Here is an 18491-nt window from a genome sequence, read left to right as displayed (position 1 = left end):
GAAAATACAAACACCTTTGGATTTTGATCTTTTATTTTTTTTGGATGAGAACTGTTTTCCGCACCTTTGGCTATAAAAACAAACAAAGGTGGGAAAACATTTCTCATCTAAACAATAAAAGGTGATTGAATGGAGGGAGCATTAGCAGTAGATTGCTGCAAGAATTTTTATTGTAAGATAATTTACATTTTAATGCATGTTAGTGTTGGTATTGTTCTGTTAGTACTTAGTACACTGTTTTGGTTCTGATTTACATGCCATACCATATTCATGTTCTATAAGTTTACACACTAAATTCAACCATTGATCTCTCTTTTGACTAGAAATCATGTAGCTGTTTCCAGTTTTTTCCCCATAGGAAACAAAAATGGCCAACGTGTGAAACATACAAGTGCAAAGTAAGGGAAACAATTTGACCACAATTGAAAGCATATAACAAGAAGCACATGTTTCCAAGTGTTAAAATAATCCTCTGCCATTACAAAAAATATTTTATGTTTCTATTTTAACATCTAATGAATGAAAAACCACTATTTTTTGTTTGTCATCATCTTATCGTAGTTTAGAATATAATGTATGGAATCATTCTCTCACTCACCACTTTGTTTGTTAATCTTATGACCCTTGTACTATTTTTTTTTTCATTCAACCAAGTTAAACAAAAAAATCAAACCAAGATTAATAATTGATATGATTTGATTAGGAGAAAGACGTTCGTTGCGATGAGCTTGCTGGAGGGATGTACATGCATGCACTCATCGACACTCAAGTAATTATATTGAGCAACGCTGAGGGTTAAGGCTAAAATAATTCGTACCTTAGAAGACCGAGAAAGTCCTTTTATATACTAAAGATACAAATTTCCAGTAATGACAACTAGGTAGCCATTGGTCGACGATTACAGACGGTGTGGTATTTAACCATCAAGCCTTACAGATTGATTGGGGCAAGAGACGTTCTGATTCAATGTGTGAATCAGTGGTCTCTCAGCCTTGCAAGCACACCACCCTTAGAAAAGGAGGTTGTGAATAGTGTTGTTTGGACCTATGTGAATCGGAATTGAAATGAAGATCAATATTTTTTTTTTTTAACTTGTGTCTATATAAGAATCGTTCGAAAAAATTTGAGTTCGATTTCTGGTTTGAAATAATTTTAACTAAACTTATTTATCTCCTGATCGAGCTCCAACTTATTAGAACCTCTTTCCTTTAGAAGCAATCAAAAACTGAAGAAAAAAAAAAGTAGAGAATCAATGATAAAACACAAACATTGTAGAGTAAAAAGAGTGCAACGATGGCGAGACTTGGGGAGTTTATCAATCTCTTATCCTTCCTCTCTATTTTCATCATTTATAATGTAATTAGTTTTTAATAAGTACCAATTAAAATTTATGAAAAAGTTTTGTCATATTTAATTAAATAAAACACCAATTAAAATTAAAAAGGATTAAACTTAAAAGATCAGAATTTTATAGCGATTAAAAAAATATTTAGTACAATGTATTATGACCATTTATCTATGACAGTATTTTTTTTTTTGAAAAAGTCAAAGAATAATATATCAACAAGGATACGATGTTTTCCGCACAACATGTGCTAGAAACAACGCATCAAAGTGTCAGAAACAATACACAGTCAAAATACTTGGCAAATCGCAAAAAAAAAAAACAGACACAAGAAACATTACATGAAAGCTGAAACAGAGAAAATAGGATTAAGCCTCCATAAATGATACTCCCTCCGTCCCGGATTAACGGAGTCATTTGCTCAAATCACACATTTTAAGACAAATGTATAAATGAATGAGAGAGAAAAATAATTTTAAGTGCTCTTGTTAAGTATTGGTCTATTCTCCCCTATCATAAATGCAAAATGGAATATATTGAATTGAGAGTGATGAAAGTAGTATTAATTAGAGTTATAAAGGGAAAAAAGTAATTAATGATGTATTGAAAAGTGAAATGGCTCATTTATTTTGGGACACTTTTTTATTGAAAATGGCATCACCATCTTCGTTCCAACTCGGGTTGTTGCTCTCGTCGCCTTTTGTTTGTTTTTGTCCAGTGTCGTCCCTTGGATCCACCGTCGTCAGCTGCGGATCTAGCTTCTGAGTAGCGGTGGTTGGTGGGTTCTATTTGGTTTTGGTAGAAACGTTATAGAAGGTTGTGTCGCAGCTTTAGCTGGATCTGTGTTCTCTGTTTTGCACTTCTGCTGTTTTTTTTCTCTGTTCTTGTTTCGTTTGTTTAGGTGTTGTGCTCAGGGTCGTTTGTTCTGGTGTTGGTACTGGTTGTTCTGATTCCGGCGGCTGTAATTGTGGTGACTTTCCTCCACGATTAATCCTCCCTCATCGTGCTCCCGGATCGTTCGTCGTCGTTTGGATCGGGGTGGTTGTGTTTGTTCTTGCAGGTGGCTGTGGTGGGCGCCAGTGGCCGTGTTGCATCATGTGTTTGTTTTGTGTTTTCTTTGTGATTGTACACCAGTGGTTGGGGAGGGTTCTGATCTGGACTTTTTTGCAGTGGTTGAAATTCATAAAACTCGAAAGGGCTTGGTTCGTTTAACCCGAAAGGATCTGGGTTGATTAACCCGAAAGGGTCTGGTTTCTGACGTATTGAACTCATCCCTCGATCTGAGTTTTTACGCGTTGTTCGCTTGAAAGAGCATTTTATGCCTGCTGTTGATTCGGGGGGATGTTGGCACTTGGATTGGTTTCCGTGTTGACAGTCAATCCATTCGCCTAGTTTAAACTCTAACCGTTCTATGTAGATGTCCTCTTTTCACGTTTTTTTTAACCTGGTTTCGCGTCCGGACGCAGGTTCGCTGGGTTGCGTCAGTCATTTGTGTTTTTTTGTTAGGATAGTCTAGAGTGGTACCACTTGGACAGTTTTTTCACGATGTATTCCCGTTTGGGTTTTCCTAGGTCAGGTCCAATGCCCCGCCAACTTCTGTGTACCTGTTTGTTTTTATTTATTATATTTTCTCTTTGGCTTAAAAAAAAAAAAAAGAATGTTCTCTTGTTTGTTCTAAAAAATACGACAATTCCGCTCTTTCCGAATGACCCAAACCATCGCGATCCAAATAATATGAATTATATATGTAAATTTTGATTCTACTTTTTTTTTTTTTTTTTTTTTCTAAAGAAAGAGATTCTACTTGTTGATTAGTCAAAATTGATTCTAGATATATAATTAACTTTGACACGATTTGATTGTTTTGAATAAGAATTAATTTTACATCCAATTTTTTTTTAACTTGAATTAATTTTGCCTTTAAAAAAATAGTTTTTTTTGTTTATTAGTAAAAAAATCATTTATTTTATAAAAAAAAAATGTAATGAAAATATCTCAAATCATCGGTGAAGTTAGTTAAAAATGCTTTGGTGAAAATGTAGTGAATTCGAGGATTGGGTGGCTATCTATGTGCATCCTCTTTTCTTAAAAAATAATAATATCTCGAATGTTATACAAAATGGAACCCTGTTATTATGGATATAAAAAATGTAGTGAATTCGAGGATTGAAAATGAAACACATCATGGGCATCACTTTGGTCTGCTTTTATACGTGCTTCATCTGCATAACTTTTGAGATATGATTTGATTCATTTTTCTTCTTTTTGAAAAATAAATATGTCCTTTGTCTAACGTAGGTGTGGTTCAAATTGGTGAAAGGTTGAATTTGAATTAGTAAAATTTAATCAATATGTTTTGGAATGAATTTCAGACTGACCAAATGAAAATTTTGAAATCCACTACTTTGATTAAAACAAAAAGTGTAAGAAGCATTTTGAATCTTTTTTTTTTCTTTTTCAAGTAAGGTAGTGGTTAGAAATACACCTTTTTAAAGTGAATAATTGAGATGTTGGGGTTCGAACCTTGACCACTGCATATTATATGTAATGTTTATATCAACTGAACTAAACTCATTAGATGAAGGATGAATTTTTGTTTATTCAAAAATCGAACTCAAGTCCTCCCGTATGATTCATCCTAGTTGAAGCTCATTAACAAATGAGCTCAATTAATTGGTTAAATCTCAGAATATTTTAAAAGGTGGATACATTTTGTTTTGACTCATAAAACAAAGAAAACAAATGAGAGTCTTACACAAAAACGGATGCACAGCTACTTAACCCTTCTTCTATCAACCCCACATTCCATTTTTATGTAACCCTTTTGGTCACCCAACTCAACCATGATTATATATCTACCGTATAATCTTTTATAGTTGAACTTTATAAAAAGCTGAGGAAGGGTATGTTAGAGACACAATCCCTTAATTATTGGATCATATCAAGTCAACACATCAAATTATAAATAACAATTATCTGCATATCAAGTCAGCACATCTTATACATAATTAGCAATTATGTTTCATTATAACTTATCATATTCTATTGTATATATTGTATGTCTTACTCAACATTTTAAAGATAAGAAACACAATACAAACTTTCTATCTTGGTATCAGAGCTCTTAAGCTGAAAAGCTCTTGATCCATCAGAAAAACATGGCTTCCGCTGCCAACAACAACAAAAATGACCTACCATCATCTGTATCTGTCAAGCTGGACAGAAACAATTATCCCCTATGGAAATCTCTAGTTCTACCAGTGGTCAGAGGATGCAAGCTCGATGGATATATGTTGGGAACGAAAAAGTGTCCTGAAGAATTCATTACCTCTTCGGACTCAAGCAAGAGCAACAACCCTGCCTTTGAAGAATGGCAAGCCAATGATCAACGCCTCCTTGGGTGGATGCTCAACTCGATGGCTACTGAAATGGCAACTCAGCTGCTGCATTGTGAGACCTCCAAACAGCTTTGGGATGAGGCTCAAAGTCTGGCTGGAGCACACACAAGGTCTCAAATCATTTATCTCAAGTTTCAATTTCACAGCATCAGAAAAGGGGAAATGAAAATGGAAGACTATCTAATCAAAATGAAGAACCTTGCTGACAAACTCAAACTTGCCGGCAATCCGATTTCAAATTCTAATTTGATCATTCAAACTCTTAATGGTTTGGATTCTGAATATAATCCTATAGTTGTAAAATTGTCCGATCATACCACACTCAGCTGGGTGGATTTACAAGCTCAATTACTAACTTTTGAAAGTAGAATTGAGCAACTGAATACCCTCACCAATCTGAATTTGAATGCAACAGCAAATGTTGCAAACAAATTTGATCACCGAGACAACAGGTTCAATTCCAACAACAATTGGAGAGGTTCCAACTTCAGAGGTTGGAGAGGAGGCAGAGGAAGAGGCAGGTCATCCAAAGCACCATGCCAAGTCTATGGCAAGACTAATCACACTGCAATAAATTGCTTTCACAGGTTTGACAAAAACTACTCAAGATCCAATTATTCAGCAGACAGTGACAAGCAAGGATCTCACAATGCCTTCATAGCCTCTCAGAACTCAGTCGAAGACTATGACTGGTACTTTGATAGCGGTGCAAGCAATCATGTAACACATCAAACTGACAAGTTCCAAGACTTGACTGAGCACCATGGTAAGAATTCTCAGGTTGTTGGTAATGGTGATAAATTAGAGATTGTGGCCACAGGTTCTTCAAAACTTAAGTCACTCAATTTAGATGATGTCTTATATGTACCTAACATTACCAAAAATCTATTAAGTGTTTCAAAATTGGCTGCTGACAACAACATATTTGTTGAGTTTGATAAAAATTGTTGCTTTGTGAAGGAAAAATTGACAGGGAAGGTAATACTAAAAGGGCTACTTAAAAATGGATTATACCAGCTCTCAGACACCAAAGGAAACCCATATGCTTTTGTATCTGTCAAGGAAAGCTGGCATAGGAGACTTGGTCATCCTAATAATAAGGTCTTAGACAAAGTCTTGAAAAGTTGTAATGTCAAAGTACCACCTAGTGATAATTTTAGTTTTTGCGAGGCATGCCAATATGGCAAAATGCACCTTTTACCTTTTAAGTCTTCTTCTTCTCATGCCCAGGAACCACTTGAGTTGGTCCACACTGATGTATGGGGTCCTGCACCAATAATGTCTTCCTCTGGTTTTAAATACTATGTGCACTTTATTGATGATTTCAGTAGGTTTACCTGGATTTATCCCTTGAAACAAAAGTCTGAAACTGTGCAAGCTTTTACTCAATTTAAAAAGGCTTAAATATGTAAAAGGTCCCTGTAAGTTCGCGCATTTTTGGTTTTCGTCCCTGTAAGATTTTTTTTTCTAAAACAGACCTTGTATCTTTATAACATTTTGAAAAAGGTCCTTACCGTCAGCTTCTGTTAACAAAAACGCCATTGTGGCTAACGGAGGACAAGTGGCAGGCAATGAGTTGGCATATTTTGATGATCTGGCATTTGAGATGATTAGTTTGGTAAATACAGGGACTAAAATCAAAAACGAAAATTACCACAGGGATGAAATTAAAAAATGAAAACATCAAAATTTGAAATTAAAACCTAACTTTCATTCTTCTTCTTCCTCTCAAATACCAATATTCTTCTTCCTATCTATCACTCTCATACCTTGCGCCCTAGAACCAAAAACTTTCTCTTTCAACAATGTCTTCTAATTCCATAACTCAACCATCATCAAATGGGTTACCTATGTGTGGTTGCAAAATAAGTAGAACATAGCAGCCATCTAATGTGCAGGTCTTGCTTCATCTCCCTTCTTGAACTTGTCAACATTGTCTTGATGGTTGAGTTATGGAATTAGAAGACATTGTTGAAAGAGAAAGTTTTTGGTTCTAGGGCGCAAGGTATGAGAGTGATAGAGAGGAAGAAGAAGATTGGTATTTGAGAGGAAGAAGAAGAATGAAAGTTAGGTTTTAATTTCAAATTTTGATTTTTCGTTTTTTAATTTCATCCCTGTGGTAATTTTCGTTTTTGATTTTAGTCCCTGTATTTACCAAACTAATCATCTCGCATGCCAGATCATCAAAATATGCCAACTCATTGCCCGCCACCTGTCCTCCGTTAGCCACAATGGCGTTTTTGTTAACAGAAGCTGACGGCAAGGACCTTTTTCAAAATGTTATGAAGATACAAGGTTTGTTTTAGAAAAAAAATCTTACAGGGACGAAAACAAAAAATGCGCGAACTTACAGGGACCTTTTACATATTTAAGCCATTTAAAAACCTAACTGAAAACCAGTTCAATAAAAGAATCAAAGTAATTCAATGTGATGGTGGTGGTGAATACAAACCTGTGCAGAAACTTGCAATAGATGTTGGTATACAATTTAGAATGTCATGCCCATATACCTTTCAACAAAATGGAAGAGCCGAGAGGAAACACAGACATATAGCTGAATTTGGCTTAACCTTACTTGCACAAGCTCAAATGCCCTTACATTATTGGTGGGAAGCCTTCTCTACTGCAGTATACCTCATTAACAGACTGCCATCCCAAGTTACTCAAAATGAGAGTCCCTATTCACTCATATTTCATAAAGAACCTAACTATAAGTTGCTAAAACCATTTGGTTGTGCGTGTTACCCTTGCCTCAAACCGTATAACCAACACAAGCTACAATTCCACACAACCAGGTGTGTGTTCTTGGGATATAGCAACTCCCACAAAGGTTACAAATGTCTCAACTCTCATGGAAGGACTTTCATATCAAGACATGTCATCTTTAATGAAGACCTTTTTCCATTCCATGAGGGGTTTCTCAATACAAGAAGTCCTTTGAAAACAACAATTAACAATCCATCTACTTCTTTTCCTTTGTGCAGTGCAGGTAATTCTATCAATGATGCTAGCATACCAATCATTGAAGAAGAAAATCAAGATGAGACAAACGAAGAAGACTCTCAAGGTGTTACTAGTGACACAGAACAAACTGACAATGGTTCATCAGAAGGTGACACCACTCATGAAGAGACACTAGACATAGTTCAGCAGCAAAATGTGGGTGAATCAAGCTTGGACACAAATACAAGTAATGCAATACACACAAGGAGTAAGTCAGGCATTCACAAGCCGAAGCTACCTTACATTGGAATCACTGAGACTTACAAAGACACAGTGGAACCTGCAAATGTCAAGGAAGCTCTCACAAGAACCTTATGGAAAGAAGCAATGCAAAAGGAGTTTCAAGCTCTCATGTCCAACAAGACGTGGATACTAGTCCCTTACCAAGATCAAGAAAACATAGTTGACTCAAAATGGGTCTTCAAGACCAAATACAAGTCAGATGGTTCCATAGAAAGGAGGAAAGCCAGACTAGTTGCAAAGGGGTTTCAACAAACAGCTGGAATCGACTATGAAGAAACATTTAGTCCTGTAGTCAAAGTTAGCACAGTCAGAGTCATCCTCTCAATTGCAGTACACCTCAATTGGGAAGTTAGGCAACTAGACATCAACAATGCGTTCCTAAATGGATACCTCAAAGAAACCGTATTCATGCATCAGCCAGAAGGATTTGTTGATCCTACCAAGCCTAATCACATATGCAAACTATCTAAAGCAATTTATGGGCTGAAGCAGGCACCGAGAGCTTGGTTTGATAGTCTCAAAACTGCATTGTTAAATTGGGGCTTTCAAAACACAAAAAGTGATCCTTCTCTTTTTCTTTTAAAAGGTAAAGATCATATCACATTTCTCCTTATATATGTGGATGACATAATAGTCACAGGCAGCAGCAACAATTTCCTTCAAGCTTTCATCAAACAACTTAATGATGTCTTCTCTCTCAAAGATTTGGGTCGTTTACACTACTTTCTGGGCATAGAAGTACAAAGAGATGCAAGTGGAATGTACCTTAAACAATCCAAATACATCGGTGACTTGCTGAAGAAATTCAAGATGGAAAATGCCTCACCATGTCCAACACCGATGATAACAGGAAGACATTTCACAGTTGAGGGGGAGAAATTGAAAGATCCAACTGTGTTCAGACAAGCCATAGGAGGGCTGCAATATTTAACTCACACAAGACCTGACATAGCCTTTTCTGTTAATAAACTCAGTCAATACATGAGTTCACCTACCACTGACCATTGGCAAGGTATAAAAAGAATCTTGAGATATCTCCAAGGCACCATCAATTATTGCCTGCACATCAAGCCATCCACTGACTTGGATATAACAGGTTTTTCTGATGCAGACTGGGCCACTAGTATTGATGACAGAAAATCCATGGCTGGTCAATGTGTGTTCCTTGGTGAAACACTCATCTCTTGGTCCTCAAGAAAACAAAAAGTAGTATCAAGATCAAGCACAGAGTCAGAGTACAGAGCACTAGTTGACCTAGCTGCTGAGATAGCATGGATTCATTCACTACTTTTTGAACTGAAACTCCCATTGCCAAGGAAGCCCATACTATGGTGTGATAACTTGAGTGCCAAGGCACTAGCTTCTAATCCAGTATTGCATGCTCGTTCTAAGCATATTGAAATTGATGTTCATTACATCAGAGACCAAGTACTACAAAATAAGGTTGTTGTGGCTTATGTTCCTACAACGGATCAAATTGCAGATTGTCTCACCAAGCCATTAAGTCACACACGTTTCAGTCAACTAAGAGACAAACTTGGTGTGATTCACTCACCACCAGTTTGAAGGGGGGTGTTAGAGACACAATCCCTTAATTATTGGATCATATCAAGTCAACACATCAAGTTATAAATAACAATTATCTGCATATCAAGTCAGCACATCTTATACATAATTAGCAATTATGTTTCCTTATAGCTTATCATATTTTGTTGTATATATTGTATGTCTTACTCAACATTTTAAAGATAAGAAACACAATACAAACTTTCTATCTGGGTAGGTAGAGTTTGGCAACACACAATCATCAGTTCAACAAAATCAAAAGCTGTGAGAAACACAAACACCTTTGGATTTTGATCTTTTATTTTTTTGGATGAGAACTGTTTTCCGCACCTTTGGAAATACAAACAAACAAAGGTGGGAAAACATTTCTCATCTAAACAATAAAAGGTGATTGAAGGGAGGAAGCATTAGCAGTAGATTTTTACAGTGTAGAATGGTTGATAATGTGAATTAATAATGGTCGATAATGTGTATAACAGCATGACTCAGTTTATTAATTAATCATGGACCATAATGAAATTAAAGAATGAAATTGACAATGGCCTAAGCGTGAAGCATACAAGTGGAAAGCAAGGGATGTTGTAACAAGAAGCACAAGTTTTCATGTTTAGATACCTACTTAATTAATAAGGATATGGTAAGACTGATCATTTTAGTTAAGATTGAATTAATAATGGACCATGTTGTGCTAATAATATAGTTTGAGCTGCTGCACAACACAACTTAACTAATTATTTCCAGCAAGTTTAAGATCAAGTTGAGTAGTGAAATCAGTATTAGCATGACTAGTCCAGTAATTAATCATGGACAAAAGAGATCATATGTATTCAAGTAAATAGGATAAATCACGATCATATGTATTCAAGGTTCAAGAAGAGATCAAAAGAGATCTCATTAGATAATTCTAAGTGGCCAAATTCTACTAACAAGTCTAAAAGTTGAAGAAGAAATACTGGTTTTCTGGGGATTGTTAGCCTTCTCAATCTACCATAAGAAAGATATATGTTCGAGATTGAGTTTGTATGTTTGGTTCTTCGGTGGATGACAATAAGTTAAAATGTAAAATGATTTATGTTTGAAAATATTTTGTAAAAGTGGATTTAACAAGAAATGTAAGGCTAAAATCAATGCCGGAAGGAATCACAACTTCATGTAAAATCAATTCTAAACATAAAATCAAGGGCCTGTTTGTTTCAGATAATCCCTTAAAAAAAATCACTTTTTTCATTTTTAAGTGTTTGTTTAGGATTTGTAGAAAAATCATTTTATCAAAAAAATCTATTTTTACCCTAAAATGAAAAGCTATTAGAATTAGCTTTTCTCAAAATCTTTTTTTTTTTTTAACAATAAGGAGATAACACATGTGCATGTTAGAACTCATTTTTTTTTTTTTAAAAAAAAAGGATTTTTATGGATAGTAGGCAAACACAAATAATTTCAGATTTTTTTAAAAATCTTTAAAGTAAAATCTCTAGATTCTTTTGACACAAAATCTATTTTTTTTAAAGTTGAAACAAATGCACCCCAATTCACCTTTAAATTATCCAAACATAATAAAATCAATTCTAAAATCTCTAAAATACTTGTGTGACATTGGCCAATCACAATATCACAAAATGATGCATACAGAAAAACATTATCAAGTTCTCATTTCATGATATAAAATATGCAATTGTTTTCTTGTTCTCTTCGGTTAACAAAATAAATAGTTTGGCCTCTTATCCACTTTATCCCATTCATAAGTACTATATTGAAATCCTATTGGCCCTTCGATAATAAACTACAGAGCTAGGTTCTACTAATTAATATGAAAAACAATAGATAAAGAGAGACCTTGTCTTAAAGGGATACACCATTTCCTTAAATTCTTCTACAACCTTAGATATGTCTGGCCTTTGACTAGCAATGGTGAAACCCAACTCTTCCAGCATCATACCATTTTCCATAAAAAATTTGGCTAAGAACATTTCATGCTTGGCTCCATTTACTTTTTCAAATTTCACAACTTGGAGAGAAGAGACCACACAATGTGGCAAAACAGCAGAATTGAGAAACTCTTCGGCAAAACTATGTATTCCCTGACGATTAATAATCAAACAAAGTCCAAATAAAACTACTAATAAATTAGGGAGGAAAAGCAAGTAAACTTGTATGAATGCAATGCAGTCAAAGTTGCATTTATTAAATACTAAGTACTTACCTTGAGAACTAGCGTCTTGAGAATCGGCGAGTTTTGAAGTAAGGTTATAAGAACTTCAACAGTAACTAAGCCAAGCTCCAAATTGCTCAACAAGGAAAATACAGGTACATTAGCTTTTTTCAGTACCTGGATGACATAAAGAACGAAACTAATTGTTATTGCAACAAAAATAATACAATTTTGAGCTCAATTGAGAACCAACTTATGAATATACATGTTACTGATTTAGGAACACTTACAAAATTGAAATTAATATATTTACGTGTGCAGGTGTTTAACTAATTATCTAATTACTTATGCAGGAAAGTATAAAATAAGTATCAAGATTTGGCATCAACATATTCAGTGTCAAAAAAGGTTAAACAACACACACACAAACACACGCGCGCGCATGCTTACCTCAATATTCAAGTCCAACCCCTCAATTTTGATAGATTTCACGCGATGAAATTGCTTTAAAAGGTGAACGAGAAAAGGAATGCGTTCTGTTTCAGGAAAACTTGGCTTACAAATGATTTCAGCTGAATCAAAAGACAGGAAACCATGATCGAACAAATGAATTAGTTGTGCTGTACCATACCCAGAGTAAGTGAATTGCTTGAGATGCAAAGCATTGAATTTGATGGATTGGCTATGTAGGTCATGGGATGCCGCATTATAAAATTCAATGTCTTGTTCTATGGAAACAATTTCAAGTAGAGGAGCTTCTACAATAAGATCTTTTCCACCCGACCAATTGCAGTTTTTGATATCAAACTTTCTAAGAAGTGGTAAATTAAGGGTCAAACAGTCGCTAGAGGTATCAATCTTAAAAAAGATCCCATACAACTTGAGGAGTTTTAGGTGTCCAAAATGAACAGAAATGCTGGGAAATTTTATGGTGGAGGACACATGGAGTACCAATTCTAATTCTTCTAAGGAGGTGCAGTTGAAAAGATAATGAGATGTAAGAGCAGAAAAGGGGAGCTGATAAAAAGATGAATGGATCCGAAGAATTTTTACTCTCCGATTCAAGATGCTAGAGATCCAAGTATTTTGAAGGGATATATCACGCTTGTTATTGATCAGTAAAGAAAATCTTTCCAACTCCATGCTTGAGATTGAAGTAAGGAGAAGTGCTCTGCCAACAAAATTTACAAACTGCTGCTCCTTTTTACCTGATTCTATTTTCATCCCGCTCTCAAAATCTATCTCCACACGCCTTTCATATACTTCTGCATCGCGCAAATTGGCTTTATGATTTCCGCAAACATGACACCTTGGACATACAGTCAATTTATACTGCATCCAAAATCATCAGAGTTACTTAATTTATCATCAATGTTTTGGGGTGGACTATCAAATAAGATAACAAGAGGGAGAAAACTAACCTTATCATAGTCATAGCAATAATCAGTGCAAATTTCTTCGCAATAAGAACACAATGGATTATAATTGTATGATAAATCAATATCATCTAAGTCGAGCTTGGTGATGGATGATGTCCATCGATTCATCCATCTCTTGGACAACACACAAGTCCGAACAACATCTTTTGTAGGGAGGAAAGACAGAACGCGATTTATAAGTGATTCAGGTAGCTTGCTGTTGATCGTGTCTTCTTCAATTACACTTGCCATTTGAGTACTCTTGTGAACCTTACTTGAACCAGCCTCCATGTTACTTACTGCAATTTCAATACCAGTTAGTATAAGTCCTCCTTGGTATCTTTGAAACTTAAATTACATATCTTGAGATCATTTGCATATTATGTTCTACAAGATAAACTCATGTATTAGGAATGTTCAGGCTTTATATCATATTATCAGTAATGTCCATGTCGTGTCTGGTGTCTGGTGTCGGTGAATCATAGTCTAATATAATAATCAACACATGCTGTGATGGTCAATAATATGTAAATCCTAAAATGTAAAAAAGAAAGAAATTACCTTTCTGAAAAATAAAACAACATCAAAAGATAATTCCTAAACTATAGAATGATTGACAAGTCAATAATACCTGATCGGTCATTCTCGTTCAGAATTTGAGACTGTGACGCCGCAGGGTTCAAACTTGAGACTCTTTTGTTTTTGCCAAATTCATTTTGTAAAAACTAAAAAACCAATTTGGGCCATTTTTATCTAAAAAACGGGTTAACCCCATTTTTTTTAGGAGATCTACCCACTGATTTTTTTTAATTTTTTTTTTTTTTTTTTAATTATACCCCTCCAAATTTACTAATCCAGATTGAAAATAATATTGTTTGAATCCGAAGAGGTGTGATATCTTTTTTGAATGTATCTTAGTCTTTATAAAAATCAGCACTTTTCAAGTTTAATCTATACATAATTCTTTTCCAATTTAGACTCTATTTTTTCATGGTCACTTTTTTTAGGTTTTAAAAGGTGCTAAAAAATTCATTATTCGTAAAAAAATTAAAATAGAAACTAAAATTAAATAAAAGTTATGCGGTGAATAAAATTAAAATGGAAATTGCCATAAGTTGTGTCCGAATGTGCAGTAGGAGTTTAGGTACAATGTGAATAAGAAAATATAAAAAATAAAAAAAAATTAAAAAAATTGAAATTGCACGGATACGTTAACATGCTATTAGAACAAAAATAATGTAGATGTAGAATACTTGTAAAACAATATGCATTCATCAATCTTTCCATCTATTGATTTTTCTTCCAGCTCATAAAGAATAGAGCAACGTTGTGGGAGTCTCTGTTCTGTGTCCTTCGCCTTCAACGTTGTGTAAATGTTAGGCGTGGATTGGGAAGCTCAAGAGGGCTGTGATGCTTACTGTTTGGTTGCAGGGGTGATTGGTACGTGAATCTGATATGTGTTGGCTGTCGGTTCATAAACCATATCGCATACGACGGTTTGTCTCTGGTTCACTTTCTTTGAAGGTGGTTGCGGTACCGTTGTTGAGCCATAAATGGTTGTTATTATACTGATGATCGCAGTAATGGTTGGTGTGTGTGGTTTCGCTAATTTCCGTGCTGGCGGTCGAAGCCACTCCCCTATCAAATGTCCGTGGTTTCGTAGATTGAAATGGGACTGTGTGGACTCGAAAGAGTCGTTAATGCTTGTTGCTTTGCAGGGAGTTGATGGTACGTGATCCGAATTCGTGTTGACGATCGTTTCATTTGCCAAATTATAGGCTCGATTGGTTCGTTTGTTAGAATTGATTAGGGTTGAATATTGTGTGTTGTTATTATTGATGCATTACCACCCGTTAGGGTTGATTCACATGGTTTAACTGGGTCAGGTTTTACGTCCCTCCAATTTTTTATGTATTTTTTCCTTTTTTTTTAATATATATATAAGCAATTGGCAAAAGATTAGAGTGGAGCATCAATTTATTTAGGCACTATTCTTTCTTATGTCATTTTGCTTTTGCTTTATCAAAAAAAAATAAAAAATAGAGCAATGATATTTTTTTTCTGACAAAATAGAGCAATGATATTTGAAGTATTTATTTATTATGTTCAGATGTTTTTAAAGTATTTCCTTATATATAGACTATCACAGGTTGTGAAAAAATTCATCATTACATCATTACCGATGCATGATTGACTGACTACTTCTATTTCTTCAACAAATTTTGACGAACAAAGTCTTAAAACAAGATATTGAAGCTATCAAGCTAAAATGCAACAAAAATCATGTTCTAAGATTGATATACCACGAATTCCATCTCATGATGATGAGCGCCTATCTCTATCTTTATCTTTATTATAAATATTTGTCTTAATTTTTTTTTGAAAAGTACACATGACATCTTCAAATTTCTTTTCTCATTTAATGTTTTTTTATCAACCAATCAAAATAGATCATGACTCATTTATTTTTTATTAGCCAATCAAAATTGATCATGACATGATTTTTTTTCCTATATATAGACAAATTATTTTTCATTATTTTCATCTACCTATTCCTCCCATAAAAAACCACATTCAACCACATTATCTTTTCTTTTATTTGTTTATTTTCTATTTTTTTTTGTTTTACGGTTTAATTAACATTTCTTATTCTTATGTTACTTTTTATTGTGATTTTGTGTGTGTGAAGAATATTGTGATTTCTTATATTGTTGTTTTCTTATTCAAAATTGGTGTTTATATGTTCTTTGTCTCTGCCCGGATTCATATATTTGGACTCAGAAGTCTATCAAGAGAAAAGAATAGATGCATCACATATCAATTAGAATATATATATGAAGTACAAATCTTCACATATATATATATATATATATTCTAATTGAGACTACAATTTCATCAAAAATTTTAAAGCTTGAGTATGATTTTTTTCACTCTTTTGATGTTCAACCCCAGAAAGTCCAATTGTGGTATCCTAGTTCAACGTTGTAAGGGAGTGGGAGTGTTCTAGGTGGTGGATCACGAACACGGAGAGTCTGACACTTAATGGAGAGATGTTAATGTATTAAGTGAAAGTTAAAATTTTACATTGTATGCAAGAGTAGATGCGAGCAACATATAAATAATATGATCATGTCGTAATGCCTTGAGACTTTGGATGAATGTGTGATGTTAATCTCACTCGTGTGATTGCTCCTAGCCTAATGTGATCATACAACTCAATTTAGACTCTCACAGAAGTTCCAACATTGTGATAATTTTATTTGTAATGTTGAACTTTAACCGACTTTTACTACATCACAATATCACCTCCCTTAAATTTGACGGAATTCTAGCCCGTGCTTGGCACGGATGTCCATGCTAGTTGTGACCATTGTGCTACTTCAATTGCTGATCTTAATTGAAGTCAAACCAACGATCTTAAACAATGATATTTTGTATTGATTGATTTTATAAGTCGAATCCATCACCAATACAGTATAAAATGTGTTATTAAACGACCAACTAACATATGACCTTCCAGCTTTGGCTCCATGTTATGATTATGCACTCATTAAACAAGATTCAAACTCTATAGATTTACTACACTAAAATAACCACTCAACCTAAAGGGACACTCATATTTCCTTGAACATGTGTCTTGTTGTTTCAACTTCTTCTTTGTTTCTTTATACTCGCCACTTCTTTAACAAGCTAAAACAAGTGAATGTGAGTTGGCTTGTTTTTATTTCTATGTTTAGTTCAACATTTAATAAAAATGAATTAGGCTGGTTTTTATCTTGTTTTTAATGAAAGTTTGGAATTTAATGTTTGAAAACTTTGTTAGTTAACATTGTGAAATTAATTTTTCTTGATCTTGTCTCATAAGTCCTAGTTCAACGGACAAAAATGTCGAAATTGTTAGGCCGAACGTTATGATCGAGGTTCGAACCCCGGTACCTCCACTTTGTGTGAGTGAGTTTATGGTGGCTTTGCCATCTCTTTTATCTACCAAAAAAAAAAACACTTCTCTTGATCTTAACGTATGCATGCCTTGATAATTTCATTTCTTGCATTGGGTTATTTGTTTGTTCGAATGTGAAATTTTTTGTTGATGTTAAACTCTGCTTCGATTTTATTTTTTGGGAATCAATGGACAGTCTAAGAGGTTTTAAGGCAAACCATTCAGTGTTGAAGATGTTTTTCAATAGAGTAGTGATATTTTGACAACCATTTTGATATAACCTCTGAGACAACTTTGTTGTTTTCTATTCTCGAGAGAGAATAAAAACATTATATGAATATGAAAGAGAAAATTATACTAAAATGGTGGTACAAATATCATTTCTCTTTTCAATATTCTTGTGATTAAGTATATGCAACGCTCCCATATTTTATATACATTATAATGACATATTTTTTTTTTTCGTGTTTTAACTTATTTTAGAATTAATTAATATATTTTAATATTCACTACCGGTTTTACCACGTGTACATCTTCCACTATACGTACTCCTTCTCTGTATGGCCATTTTACTTGCTGGGTCAAAAGTATTATGCCTATTATCATGGGTTACTTGCTAAATACAAGGAGCAGTTTTCCACTCACTTATGGGGATGTAGTTGTCAGGTGTGTAGTTATATAAGTTCATTACTAATGCCTCTTACTCATACAAAATTATGTTGGTACTTGTCCTACTTCACGTGTTCCTTCTCTAATCCTCATGGAATGTCCCTAGAAAACTCAAAGAATGAATATCCTTTAATTCTACCCCCTCTTCGTTGAAATTGCGTTATCCTATATCATCTCTCTCCCTGAGAAAAACTCACGCCTCTATCATTAAGTCTGCATATTCTTCATACCATCAGATTCACACGCCTCCACCAATTGCTACCATCCAAAGGGTATTATTTCTAAGGCCACAAGAATAATCTTTATCATCTCTGCTTCTCATATACGTGTGACTCTTAAGGTAATAAGAGTATCTCATTCTTTTCTTTTCTTTTATTTTTAACCTCGTCTCTAATTTTAGAAATATCGTTTCATTAAGCTTATTTTTGTTTTCCCTACATAATTGTGAGTGCTTCTTCGTTCACCGTTCAATCGAACTAATTTTTGGATAGCATGTTCCCACCACGTGGTTCTTTGTTTTCAACGGTCCAATCGTCAAAATTATGCCTAGAATGAGAGAAATAGTGGCTGCAATACAAACATGAATTTGAGACTTAAAGCTTAAAGTAGTGTTAAGGAAGTAAAGCTCATAAGGTAAGGGGCTCTAGTCTTAACCATGATTTATTATGTTTGATTAATTTTCTTGTAGTTAATAATTATAAGAATTGGTGGGTTGCAATCTTGTTAAAGTATGTGATTTGATGAATGTGTAAATCTTGAT

At 34.4% G+C, this 18491-nt stretch overlaps 1 protein-coding gene and 1 non-coding gene across 2 annotated transcripts; one reads left to right on the top strand and one right to left on the bottom strand.

The window, feature by feature from the left end:
- Positions 1–4973: 4973 nt before the first annotated feature.
- On the top strand, positions 4974–5107 carry LOC112418796 (small nucleolar RNA Z247). Its single transcript, XR_003008876.1, has one exon. It is a non-coding gene; the product is annotated as a small nucleolar RNA Z247 (small nucleolar RNA).
- Positions 5108–10282: 5175 nt separating this feature from the next.
- LOC11422774 (FBD-associated F-box protein At5g27750) lies at positions 10283–13413 on the bottom strand. Its single transcript, XM_003589495.3, has 5 exons — positions 13126–13413; positions 12155–13036; positions 11756–11881; positions 11389–11633; positions 10283–10340 (listed from the first exon to the last, which is right to left on the bottom strand). The coding sequence occupies exons 1-5, from the start codon at positions 13411–13413 to the stop codon at positions 10283–10285; spliced, it is 1599 nt and encodes a 532-aa protein (XP_003589543.2).
- Between the last annotated feature and the right edge of the window lie 5078 nt (positions 13414–18491).

This window comes from Medicago truncatula, chromosome 1 (assembly GCF_003473485.1).
Source record: "Medicago truncatula cultivar Jemalong A17 chromosome 1, MtrunA17r5.0-ANR, whole genome shotgun sequence".
Taxonomy (NCBI): Eukaryota; Viridiplantae; Streptophyta; class Magnoliopsida; order Fabales; family Fabaceae; genus Medicago; species Medicago truncatula.
This window is presented reverse-complemented; position numbering and strand designations above follow the sequence as displayed.